The sequence below is a fragment of the Leguminivora glycinivorella genome, chromosome 4, assembly GCF_023078275.1.
Source record: "Leguminivora glycinivorella isolate SPB_JAAS2020 chromosome 4, LegGlyc_1.1, whole genome shotgun sequence".
Classification (NCBI taxonomy): Eukaryota; Metazoa; Arthropoda; class Insecta; order Lepidoptera; family Tortricidae; genus Leguminivora; species Leguminivora glycinivorella.
Window position 1 is genome coordinate 15,412,466 of NC_062974.1, and position 13,466 is coordinate 15,425,931.

At 39.2% G+C, this 13,466-nt stretch overlaps 1 protein-coding gene and 3 non-coding genes across 5 annotated transcripts; 2 read left to right on the top strand and 2 right to left on the bottom strand.

Moving 5' to 3' along the window:
* Window positions 1-94: 94 nt before the first annotated feature.
* LOC125225796 lies at window positions 95-11,210 on the top strand. 2 transcript variants are annotated; one of them, XM_048129647.1, is made up of 12 exons: window positions 95-790; window positions 1,434-1,611; window positions 1,889-2,170; window positions 2,550-2,824; window positions 3,688-3,873; window positions 4,212-4,502; window positions 5,753-5,870; window positions 6,211-6,350; window positions 6,782-7,065; window positions 7,376-7,591; window positions 10,076-10,265; window positions 10,625-11,210. In XM_048129647.1, exons 1-12 carry the CDS (start codon window positions 748-750, stop codon window positions 10,783-10,785), a joined length of 2,364 nt encoding a protein of 787 aa, XP_047985604.1. In that variant the 5' UTR covers window positions 95-747; the 3' UTR covers window positions 10,786-11,210. The 2 variants fall into 2 exon arrangements, with proteins under 2 accessions (XP_047985604.1, XP_047985605.1); XM_048129648.1 differs by having other exon boundaries at window positions 1,437-1,611.
* Window positions 10,319-10,392, bottom strand: Trnat-agu. Its single transcript has one exon. It is a non-coding gene; the product is annotated as a tRNA-Thr (tRNA).
* A 79-nt stretch (window positions 11,211-11,289) lies between the features above and the next one.
* Window positions 11,290-11,362, bottom strand: Trnar-ccu. The gene has a single exon. It is a non-coding gene; the product is annotated as a tRNA-Arg (tRNA).
* A 1,316-nt stretch (window positions 11,363-12,678) lies between these two features.
* Window positions 12,679-12,750, top strand: Trnaw-cca. Its single transcript has one exon. It is a non-coding gene; the product is annotated as a tRNA-Trp (tRNA).
* Window positions 12,751-13,466: the final 716 nt, after the last annotated feature.

Below are 13,466 nucleotides of genomic sequence, written 5' to 3' on the forward strand. Positions count from 1 at the left end.
CGATGTACGTGTACAAATACGGCCCAGATAACGTCACATACATATTTCGTCACTACTTTTAAAAAAACTTGTATCTTCGCCTGTCAATGAAAAGAAAATTGTAGTAAGTATGTATGGAATGCATATAGACTTACTGCGTTTTAACTTTGAGGAACAGCGTGAGATACGAGGTTTTTTAAAAGTAGTGACGATTTGTATGATCTTATTTTTAGTTATGATAGTTTAAAGTTTAGAGCACACAGCACATTTGACAACCACCTGACCCTCTAATTTCAGTACAAAGTATCACAGGGCCTATGGTCCGTTTACATGACTCGCTTGTGTGCGTGAAGTTGAAGTTGGTGTTACAAAAGGCACGATTGAGTTGAGACAATTACCATAAATTGTTTATCCTTATGATTTGTTTATAACTTTAAGAACTTTATTAGGTAGCAATTAGGTACTGTATTTAAGTCCTATGTTGCAAAGTGAAAATGTATAGGTAATTATTATGCGCTTGCTGTTATAGGCGTTATAGCTAACAAAATTACATTTAGATTAGGCGTTGAATTTAACTTAAGTGCGCTTTTTAATGTCAAATATGTATTGGATGAATAATTCGTAAAGAATGGCTTTACCGGCGGCTATCTGCTCACCCATTCTGGGTAGATAAGATATCAGATATCTACATTACGCAGCGACCACGGCACTCCCGTGTATAAACATAGGTTATACTTAGGTTAAAACAAATGAACACATACAGTGAACATGAGTAAAACCGTATTGTTTTTAATAATCAGCTTCATTTGTGGTAAGTACAAACTTTTTAAATTAATACTTGTATAAAATTAAGATACCTACAGCGTGTTGTATGATTTTGCTGATAACATAAAGTTGAGCGAGTCCGATCTATATTCATCCCTTTCTTACAAGAAACGCGTCTGTCAAACACTAGGTATATGTCACCAGAGACAGATACATTTTAGAAACTGCTAACCTTTATAATTTGTATAACCGATCGTAGGTATCACTCCTCTTAATTTCTAAATAAGATGTTTTATTAGGCATTGCCTTTCAACGAGGTATTCGCACATAGTACACCGTACAGTGTGGCAAAAACTAATAAAAATGCCAACATCGTAGTGTTATGTCAACACTTTCAAATTAATATGTTTATATTGTGTGAGATAACAGCTAGACAACACTGCGATGTTGCCACTTATTTTTAATTCTTTTTTTTATTGCCAGGTTGTATGTATATGACGAGTTGACGACAGTATGATCTTTTAAATCATTTTCTATATTAGACTTATATTGACCGGGATATAGACCGTGATTACGTTTTTGATCTCGACAAAAATCAAAAAGGTAATCACGGTCTATATCCCGCTCAATATAAGTCTAATGAAAATAACCGTGAATCATTCAAAACTCTCATTTTCTATATGTTTCAGCAGTCACCGAAGGCGTGGTCTTCTCCAGCTTGCCAGAGCACCTCCTACCATGTTACCGGAGCGGCGGACCAGCGCTGGGGGCGCCGCGGAGACTCGACGTCTTTCTGTCGCTGTTGAAGAAACTAGAAGTCAACCATGCACTAGACATGAGACTGTTTAGCACTTCCTTGCTTAGAAGGTGAGAAATCTATTCTTAAGTTTTTTTATTATGTCTCTAGTAGGAATAAGCAGCAGGCGTAGTTTTAGTTTATATTTAAAATTTTAACACAAGTTACCTACATTTGTAATTGGTGACGGGAGATTGTTCCAGCAACGTGTGGCTGTGTACTGAAAACTGCCCACAACAAAATCTGGTCAAGGCTCGAACAATAACATTACGACTGGGCAGTTATTTCTCATCTACTAGTGGGTCAAATTAAATCTATGACTATGAAACTGTTTCTACTTACTTCCAGTTTTCGTCTAGACGGCATAGAAGAAGCCGCGAACGCCGTGGAAACTGAGTTCGTCACCCCCTATCGAGCTTCAGGCTTCCAATTCAACAAGTACAAGCTCCTCATGGACTTGTTCCTGCCGACTCAGAACCTTTTGGACCCGGAGATCCTGTCGGTTGAGGAGAAATGTCTGTTGCATGTTATGATGAGTGGGTCCGTGCGGCATTGGGAGAGGGGGGATGAGGACAGAGTTTGTCCGCTAGCCAGCGAGCAGATGCAGCATTTGGCGCATAATGAGAGTAGGTTAGTAAATATGCTTATACCCTTACCAACAGTTAACTTACCAACGGGAGACTTATCTATAGGCCTAATTGCGGTTAAAGTGTTAGGGCCCCTTTCTTAATAGCTCTGTTTTCAGGGTGGAAAACTACTTACTTATTTTTGATGATTCGACTCCACGTAGCCTTCTTGCATAATAAGTATCTATTATCTAAATGCTCTTCCGGCAGGCACGCATGGTCGCCAGGACCATGCTGATACGCCAGGAATGTCAAATTGAATGAAGACGTGGCCTGCTTTATAGGTACGGTATTTTCTGCTTGCACCAACATCGGCCATAGTAAGATGTTGACAGTGAAATGTGCTTACTAGACTATTTTAACAACACCTTTTACTTTTCCAGAGTCATCAGCAGATGCCCAATAGAAGTCGGCGTGATAAAGACAGACTGGGGCACAATATCCTCTGGTACCCTAATAGCAGCCGTGGCCGCAGCCTTAGAACCGCAGCGGGTGGCAGTCGCGGACATCCTGAACGCGGACGTGTACAAGGCGGACGTGGCCGAGCCGCTCGTGGCCGAGGCCAAGGGGGAGTGGTACTCGGACATAGAGACCCTCGACGGCCAGGAGCAGAGGGATGTGCCGGATATTAGTAACTTGTATGTTGCTACTTTAGCAGGTAAGATTGCTAGCTTTTATTAATGTTTGTTGTCGCGGACATTTTGAACGCGAACGTGTATAAGGCGGACGTGGCCGAGGCCAAGGAGGAGTGGTACTCGGACATAGAGACCCTCGACGGCCAGGAGCGGAGGGATGTGCCGGATATTAGTAACTTGTATGTTGCTACTTTAGCAGGTAAGATTGTTAACTTTTATTAATGTGTGTTGTCGCGGACATCCTGAACGCGGACATGTATAAGGCGGACGTGGCCGAGGCCAAGGGGGAGTGGTACTCGGACATTGAGACCCTCGACGGCAAGGAGCGGAGGGATGTGCCGGATATTAGTAACTTGTATGTTGCTACTTTAGCAGGTATGATTGTTAGAGTTTATTAATGTGTGTTGTCGCGGTCGTGTATAAGGCAGACGTGGCTGAGACCAAGGGGGAGTGGTAGGGGGAGGGATGTACCGGATATTAGTAATTTGTATGTTGCTGCTTTAGCAGGTATGATTGTTAGAGTTTATTAATATGTGTTGTCGCGGCCATCTTGAACGCAGACGTGAATAAGGCGGACGTGGCCGAGCCGCTCGTGGCACTCGGACATTGAGACCCTCGACGGCCAGGAGCGGAAGGATGAGCCCGATATTAGTAATGTATCTATGTCGCTACTTTAGCACGTATGAATGATTAAGCTATTTTTAGAGTTTAGTATGTGGTGGAGAAAAATACAAGAAACTCTATGTTATGACTAGCCCACAACAGGAGAGGGATAAACTCCCTGCCGATTTTCAGGAGTATTTACAATAGGTCCCTTATTGTCCCAGAGTCCCGATTCTTTTAATATTCTATACTTCAATATTGAATAGCATTATAATTGTTTCAGGGGATTTAGCAGAAGTAGTAGTGAACCAAGGTCCTCGAGTCGGTCCGTCTTCGCAACGTCTAGTTATCGGCAGCAACAACCGATGGAACGACACGATGCTGCCTCGAAATTACTTCATGTATCCTCAGAACAGCTCTAACGTAGATTGGCAGATTAGTGATGCTGAGATACTGGCTGGCATCGATGGTAAGGATCATGATTCTAGGAGTTTTAGCAGTAAGTAGTTAATCAAGGCCCTCGAGTGGGTCCAGCATCAACACACGGAAGGAAAAGGGATGGTGAAATTCTTACCCTCTTATTCATAAACGTTCAATAAAGTTATCAAGCCGTAAAAAATCTTTTGTACCTTTCCGACGTATTGGTGTGATAGAAAAGGACAAACAATTTTTATCGGATTGTTAACCTTAGTGAACGTTTATAAGAGGGGGTAAAGACCACCACAGGGCCCACGATTACATTATTCTTATATTATTCTCTTTTATGCTCTAAAAACAGACACTAAAATGTGAAATATTGTCTTTCAGGTTTAATATTAGCGAGCTATTTACCCACATGGATTTCCCAAAGGAATTCCCTCCGGCTCTCCCAAGTCCTCGACATGTACTACTCCGACGAAGGCGTGTCGTTCGAGCCGCGAGTGAAGGCCTGCAACCGCCAGTCGCTGTTCAAATCCATCGTGGACAGTAGCACCTTGGCTACGGAGACTTCTAGATTCGCTCATGTGTTGTATCTTACGCAAGGCGGAGTGTACATTCCTGTGGAGAAAATGAATCGGATCAGCGATGCCGCTGTTTCTGCTTTTACTGAATACCTAAGTAAGTTATATTTTTAGGGAGTGGGTGTAATATGCCTAGCAGTGGCGGCTGGTGAAAATTTCTTCTAGGCAACACTGAGCAAAAAGAAACCTACCTTAACATTAGGTAGGTACTTTACTAGTAATCAATTTTAAGCAAGCCGGTGGGAATCGGCTTGTATGGACCAGCCGCTGCTGATGCCTAGGTACTTAAATGAAAAATGCTTATCACTATCCAAAAGAAGAGTCAATCAGCAAATAATTAAAAAAAAAAAACCGCCTTCCTTTGGGCTTCTGGTGATAAATACTTTCAAATGTTGGATTATGTTATCAATTCGTCTGTATATTTTTTATTGTTTGTTATTCGATATCTCCGTCATTTCTGAACCAATTTCGAAATTTGGATGATTCAGAAGTACTTACAGAATGATTATCAGAACGGAACTCTAACCAGGGGCGGCTCACTCTCCATCAGCAGATCCACTGCATCAAATGTCACTGTTCTGGACGTAAGTGCATGCTGTTCTTATAAAAATACCAAAGTCACTATAAGTGTGCCGTTCAGATTTGAGGAGTTCCGTTCTGACCATCATCAGCAGTTCCACTGCACCAAATGTCACTGTTCTGGACGTAAGTGCATGCTGTTCTTATAAAAATACCAAAGTCACTATAAGTGTGTCGTTCAGATTTGAGGAGTTCCATTCTGACCATCATCAGGAGTTCCACTGCACCAAATGTCACTGTTCCGTACGTAAATGCATGCTGTTCCTTTAAAAAAGCAAAAATCACCATATGTATGCCTTTCAGATTTGAGGAGTTCCCTCGATTTCTCCAGGATCCCATCATCAGAACTGGGTTCAATCTGTATGCATATACATTCAGATTCAGAAAAATGGGACCAATCTGTATGCATATACATTCAATCAAAAATAAAATTTCAAAATCGGTCCAGTAACGACGGAGATATCGAGGAACAAACATTAAAAAAAAAAATACAGACGAATTGAGAACCCCTCCCCTTGAGATTTGGAAGGCGGTTAAAAAACTCTTATTAGTTCTCAAATTATTTGCCTGAACTTGGTGTCATTAGCCCCTGTCATTAACCGTACCTACCTACATATGTTAAAGGAACTAGTTGAAGTAAGTTATGTTACGATTTAAGATAGGTACCTACACACTTTTTTCACACAAATGACAGAGACGCAGTTGTGACTTGTGACTTAGGCACTAAAATGATACAAGCTTGTTATAGCAACTTGATTCTGGTTTCAGCAACAATTTTTAGTCAACATCACAGAGAATGTAAAGGACCGAGCAGTACGCCTCAGATGAATCTCGTGATTGCGACGGATGGTGCGTGGAAACAATACGATGTGGAACAATTTGTCTCGTAAGTTCATAATCTACAGATTAAAAGCCTGACTTTTGGACTCAAAAATCTCCCTTACACCAGCGGTCGGATGCTGTCCCTATCGGGTGATTTCCGTGCGCGACCACGAATAAAATAATTACCTACATACTTGATTTTTGACAACCCTAAATAGTCGAAACTATAGGTTAACTAGTTATTTTAAGAAGCTTGTGTTCTTTCTGTACGGGGGTATTTATTTTGTGCTTAAAACTCCGTACCTAAATGAAATCTTATGACTGGATCCTTCTTTTCTTGTCTGGTTTTAGTTGCCGTTCTGTGTCAGTTTTGAACAAGTTTTAAAGTAGTTGTTATTTTACAGATGGGTGGGAGACGCACTGGAGCTAGATTTAGAACGGAGCACATTGGGCTTGCTGCACGGGAACACTGGTCGATGGATCGCTCCTCCGGCCCACAACCTGACCGCCGTGTTCACTAGCATTAGCAACTTCACTGACGATTGTATGTTGTATCAGTCTTTCAACTCCTCCATCTACTAATTCTACATCAAATGAGACACTTATTTAATGGATTAATTAATAATTCTTAACTAAATGTCCTCTAACTCTACAGCTTGGCAAAAAAAAGAGTAGAAAAGGAACTAATTTTTTTTATCATATTATTCTCATTGAAAAGTGTCCAAATATTTCAAAATAGTTGCCATATGCAAACCGTTTCGCATAGACGGTGGCGCCCCTATTATTTTCTACTCCTTTTTACTTCTCTCCAACAGGACTCAACCGTAGTTTCAACTGTTATTCAGCATGCATATAATCATTCTTTATAACGCTAACGTTCGCTTTTGTCCACGAACCAGAGAGCTGAAAAAGTCTTTGAACTTTCCTTAACTTACCAAACATTTACTATTTTTTAACAATACTCTTCTCCAACAGGGCCAAATCGTATGAACATCCCCAACGTAATCTCAACAGTCATTCAGCATGCTCAAAACCAGTCAATTCTTGAGCAGAACAGTACCGCTGCTATAAGTACAGTGGTCCTCATAATCAGTCCAAGCGATCGGCCGTCTGCCAACGATATCGAACGGGCCAGGGAACTGATGCACTCTTTGAGGAGTTCCTTCTTCGATATATACTTCGCTTATGCTTCGACGGACTTGGTGCCGTTTCAGAATATCAATAACGAGTATATGGATTATTCTGAGATATTTTTGCAGGTAAATATTTTTCAGATTTAGTCACTGAGGTCAACTAGTTGGTACAATACTTTTAGCCTATTAGGTGCACGTCTGGTGCTGCCCTCACTCTTAACCCTTCGAGCCCCAAGCATTTATACGTATTTACTTATATTTTACTGACATCATATGATGTCGCTGGGACTCGAATCGAAGGGTTAATAGGCTTTTCTATGTTTAATCTTATGGAGTCAAATTAATGTTTCACATGTCTATATGATAAAATGTAGGTATTTGTGTCAAACCTCCTAATCTAATATCGAAAACCAAAACTACTTATCAAATTTCACAGACAGAATCGACAAACGTCATGGATGCGGTAAATGCCATCGATCTCTATTTGAAGGAAAACGATCTTCCGACCAGAATCTTTGGCGCCCAATGCCCGTTCAACGACACAGTCTTCAACCTGGTACCGTACGAGGATTTCGTACTGGCACCGGGCATCAAACGGTCATATCGCATACATCCCTTCTATTTGACGGAGCAACCGTTAATCAATGTGCAGGTATAAAATATTATTTTTTTAATATAGTTGTAAGTTTGACGTGTCTGTCTGTTTGTATGTCTGTCTGTTTGTGTGTGTGTGTCTGTCTGTGGCATCGTAGCCCCCGAACGGATGAACCGATTTAAATTTAGTTTTTTTGTTTGAAAGCTGAATCAGTCGGGAGTGTTCTTAGTCATGTTTCATGAAAATCGGTCCACTATGTCGCGGTAGGGGGTTTTTCAAAATTTTAATTTTGTGGTTAGGTTATTATTCTATTAGTGCAATAGTACCTATACTGCCATTATTTAGTAGGTATTTGGTCTTAAGGAGCAGAATGAGTTTCAGCGTCAGCCGCTAGTACTAAAAGACATTCCATAACATTATTTAGCTGTTAGGGTGTCCACTTTCTGGAAAGTCAGGGAAAGTCAGGGAAGAGTCAGGGAAGCTCATAGTGGTCATGGAAAGTCAGGGAAAGTCAGGGAAATGATTTGGGGGTCAGGGAAAAATTTGGCATCAAGAAAAAAATCAAAAAGCATTGAAAAAATAATATGATTTCTTGGGTTGGCCACATCCATGACAGCAAAGATGGATTCCTGGTAATGATCTTAAGGCAACTTAGAATTGTCTCTTAACAAATATAGTACCTGGCTTCCATCCCAGTGATTGCTAATGAGGGATATCTTCATGCTCTAGCTGACCTTAATTTATCCGGCCCGATATCGAAAATGTGGAAAAATCCAGATATTTTTTTTACATTGCGTACCCCACCCACATATTCTAAAATGGCGAGGGGGGTCAGGAATAAATTCAGTTATTGTGATTCAGATTAACTGGAAAGTTGCACCACAATGTCACCATGTACAACATTCATGAGGTAGGTGCTTTTGCTGGGGCGACGTGAAAGGGGGATTCTAGCCCTTGACGAACCACGTTGCGAGGCCGAACAACAAAGACAAAGTTATATCGCTGTCAAAATTCTAAGTATCTATCCGACAATCCAAAGGAGTTCCTCATTAAGCCAATAGTGTAAATCGTCACATAGAGGCGCAATTTTGTATGAGTCAAAGGGGCATAGGAGGATAATAACCGTGACGATGAGAGAACTTCAAAGCACTTGGAAACCTAAAGGCATGTAGTGGCAAAACACCTACGAGCATCCCGACGCTGACAACAGAGAAAAATTTCGCGCTCACTTCGCTCGCGTTTGCTATTTCTACATAGGTCACATATTTTAGTTAGTCAATATTTCGCGCTCACTACGCTCGAAATCCCGTTTTCATTTCAAGCCTGCTTTCCTGACTCTGCCCTGATAGACTGTACCCCATTTTGTTTGATATGTTATGTACCTACATAATAACTACTATCAGCTCCAGGGACGTATAAAAGGGGAAAAAATTTCGCGCTCGCTACGCTCGCGATATTTTTTTCTGCCGTGCCGTATCCAAGGGCGCCGAAACTCACTAGCTCTACCTTGATAGAGTGAACGGGCCGGCAACTGGTGTAGCCAAAAGTACTGGTGTAGCGATAACTGCCAACTACAGATTTCATTAATGTTAGTTTTATAAAACCAAAAATTAAAGTTTAATAGTTAACATAAAGATAAAAAAAACCATAGGTATAAAAGTATGAACTTCCTTGCAAATTTTGATATTTCGTACTTTAAAAAACAAACATATTCCAGAAAAAAAACTACTTTTTTCCATTTTTTGCTACCCTCAGCAAAAGTGGTAAAAATGTCGTCATAGAATGAAAATTTGGTCAGGGAAATTTTTTTAAACGGTCATGGAAAGTCAGGGAAAAGTCAGGGAATTTATTTTTGGGTTTAGTAGTGGACACCCTGAGCTGTGTTTGTGTCAGCAAAGAGGATCGAGTATTATAGAGAGCTACTGTCGAAGTATGTGTAATCACAGTGCAAAGACTGCCATATTTTGACACAGGCTTAAAACTTTTGAACCTCAGTTTTGACAATTTGGCCCATATTCTTAGCTCTCACTCACAGCTCACAGCGATATGTGTTAAAATGTCAAATATTAATATTAGCGCCATCTAGCTGAGCGTACCCCAAAGGTGTAATGCCATCTAGGCCACCGTACCTTTTTCTGTATGGTACTGAAGTACGTTTTTTTCTTAGACTTCATCTGTCTATACGGAGTTATATATGTCTATAGTGTCAGTCAAACTATCTACAGGTGACAAATTTTATCTAAATCGATTCAGCAGGTACTTGGGCGAAAAGACGTTACAGAGATTCCTCAATCAAGAGGCAAATTAAAGACTCAAATAGCCTCAACATTAGTACTACTACAACGCCATCTGACGGATTATCTATGTAACTCATTAGTTTGTTTCTTATAGATAGATGGCAGCACAAACGACATGACTACAACGCCATCTGTTTTCGTATCTATGAACGTCCAAGAGACGAACTTATAACACGCTTTCCTAAGTACTAAAATTAAACAATAGGTGGATTTATGCAAAGTAAAATATATTTTGTGTTTTCAGTTTCGCAATCAAGGCCACGGAGAACTTTTGGTCTGTAGTTGGCGTGGCGCAGAAGCATCGCGGAATTGTCAAACAATTCCTCAAAGAAATCTGCACACTTTCAATATCACTACACCTTGTGCGTCTATAGACTTCTGCATTCCAGTAAATTTTGAAGTAAGCGCTACGGCTACGGAAAATTTTTGCGCAAGTGAGTACCATAAACAAAAAAAAAACGAAATTCAGCTCCCTACCAGGGAACCTAGGCCCCGGGGGGATTCGAACCCCCGATCTCCTGTTTACTAGACAGGCGCTTTAACCAACTAAGCCACGGCGCCGTTGGACGGAGGGTCTAAAATAACGACTAGTTCTTATAATGTAAAAGTGTTCCACAAGAAACAGATGAATTGAATATTATAAACGGGCCCTAAAGTTCAATAAGTTCAATAACCTTTTAATATTAAAACTTTCTGACATGACATATGGAAGTAGTCCACACATTTGTAAGTATAATTAGTACTAATGACATTTTTATTCTTATAAAATGTAATAATATTATATCTTCAACAGATAACGATTGCCGCTTTCCAAACCAAGTGGGTTATTACATACAGCATTCAGGCTTGCGGTGTCTGCCTCTACGTGGATCCGCATCGAGAATTTCTCTTCATTGGAAACTGCAATTATTTATTTATTTCATAATTATGTGTATTTATGGACTGCAAATGTAACAACTCTGTTGATGATAAGGTTTTGTAAATATAATAAATTAGATCTGTCCATTTTCTTGTGTCTTTTCGGGATAAGTATAAGTCATACAATAAAAAAAACCCTAAAAAATAGTGCTTGTTTGCGTCTAATAAAATTTAGTAAAATCAGTCATCTTTAATTTCAGCCGGATGTGACAGTCTGACAGTATCATGTGTAATGTGCTGATTATTACGTGTAGGCTCCGCATGTTTAAGGAGCAAAAATAAATAAAACTGCAGGTTACATACTCCTTAACCTGACCTACAGTTGATCTGTTCTGCTCAGCATATTTCCAAAAATAACTTGTTTGATGGTTTTTACTTTTAGTGCACTAATGCACTTTAAATGATACATACTCATGACTCAATGTATTATCAAATTTGTTATGGTTACAGCAATGTAAAAATAAAGCATTTATTTATAATAAATTATTTGTTTAAAAAAAGATAAACCTATTTTAAGCTAATTAATCAAAAAGTATGCTTTACCCCTGGTGGGACTCGAACCCACAATCCCCGGCTTAGGAGGCCGATGCCTTATCCATTAGGCCACAGGGGCGCTTGCTATCTTCGTTGAAATTACGCAATACGTTCTATAAGCTATTTTGAGACAGTCATAAAAACGTAAAAACGAACTTTGCTATCGAATGAAGCGGAACTAAAACGCTGTTTCATTCAAATTTATTCAAAATTAGTAAAAAAAAAGGTCTGTAATTCTTATTTGTACTTTGTAGCAAGAGTTAAAACTTGGTTGAACTGATCCATTGAATAATCATTGTTTACAAGCGATTTTTGTTAGAGGTATGTTTGTGCTTGTCCTTTTCGTTGCCTAAGTACCTACATAATATTATGTCTCATATAGAAACCTTAAACACATAATAATAGGAATAAGGATGCCTTCTGCCGGTAAGTGTTAAAAAAATACCTGAACTGCCTAAAAGGTATCGCCTATCCCAACGGGAAAATAAGTATTAACTGCCCGAAATAAAAATAATGGCTTAATAATTTTTAGGGCTAACTAAGTTCTTTTATTAAATTGTGGTAATTTTGCTATAATACTTAGGTACTGTAATCATACGAATTATTAGATAATTATAGGTAGGGTACTTAAACCTAATACTTACCAAGGTGTGATTTGGTATCGCGTTATCGCGCAACGGGAACGCGAGTAATCAAATCGATATTTTCACTGAAATCATGTGCTGGAAAGTAGGTTACACACTAAATTATATTTTTTGGATTGCAAAACCCAAAAGGTGCAGTATTAATACCTCTGATTAATACCCATATAGCTACTTCTACATTAGTTTTAAATTAACAAAATAAAAAATTAACTCGTAAAGAAGGCATTACATCCGTCCTAATAGCTTTTGCTTTGTTATTAAGTTGATAAATTATTTCTAGATTTCTACCTAATAAGTAGAAAAAGGACCGCTTAACGATAATTTTATTAATTAATTATTAATAAAATCAAAATAACACATTATACCTATACGATACAAGCGCGTAAAAAAGGAAGTTCGAAACGAGTGCGAACGAGTTACGAATTTCCTTTTCGCACGTGTATCGTACGACGTTTTTCAGTACGGGCGGGGGACCGATTTTTGAATCTCGAACGCATGAATTCGCCGTTCGAAAGTCGTAGCATTACGTCGTTTTCCACAGACTTTCGAACGGCGAATTCATGCATTCGAGATTCAACAATCGGTCCCCAGATGGCCATCCGAAGTTTCGACCTGGCATATAATGAACCACTTCTTGTACTACTGTGTAAAAAAAAGTAAATAAATAAAAAAGTCGGTGAAAAAAGTAAAAGGCACATGTCATTTATAATACATTTGAATAGTGTATAGTAAATTCGCCCCTAACCTCAATGACTCCGTGGCGCAACGGTAGCGCGTCTGACTCCAGATCAGAAGGTTGCGTGTTCAAATCACGTCGGGGTCAAGTGTCATTTTTTTTGTATTTTTTTTTTATAAAAATCTAATTAAAATTTTATATAAATCCGTATAATTTTGAACGGCACATACTGTATATTCATAATACTTTCGGTTGAAAATTGTGATGGTTTAAGATTTTTAGTAGTATTTTACAGATGATGTAACAAACAAAACAGCATCGCAATAAACTTGCAAATTATGTGTTCGTGAATTTCTCACATGCAATAACCGGTGACATCTCCTACAGACCGCTAATCAGATCGGAATCGCTGAAAGTGCTAAATGCTCTAATTAAAGAGCTGCACGGAACCGGCCTGATCTGATATTCTAAATATTCACTCAAACAGCTGAGTACATGTACTGGGATTTCATATTGTCGAATATAGGAGAGTATTTTGTTCGAAGTTTCGAATATATTATGGAAACTCGAATTTCTTATCCTGAAAAACTTTATAATTAAGTAGGTACTATGGAGATGATACGTTGTGGTAGATCTACCTATAAAATCATTCTCCAATCTCCAATGCCTGTATAAAGTATATAAAGGTCTCGATACGCTGGTTTCCTCATCTACTTGCCTGAGCTCGTGAAGACTGCAATTTGGGTCCTAGGAGCTCCTAACTGTTCTAAGTTTCTACTCAAATATTGGAGCACGTGGAACAGTTTTGCACTGGTCCACTAATGACTAAGTATTGGTTTTTCGAACTGATATAATTTCTTGCA

Bases quoted from the DNA above. Each gene is read 5' to 3' on its own strand.
- LOC125225796 (XM_048129647.1), top strand. From the start codon at position 748: ATGAGTAAAACCGTATTGTTTTTAATAATCAGCTTCATTTGTG. The intron at 791-1,433 runs GTAAGTACAAAC...TATATGTTTCAG, and splicing joins AATAATCAGCTTCATTTGTG to CAGTCACCGAAGGCGTGGTC. The intron at 6,351-6,781 runs GTATGTTGTATC...CTTCTCCAACAG, and splicing joins TAGCAACTTCACTGACGATT to GGCCAAATCGTATGAACATC.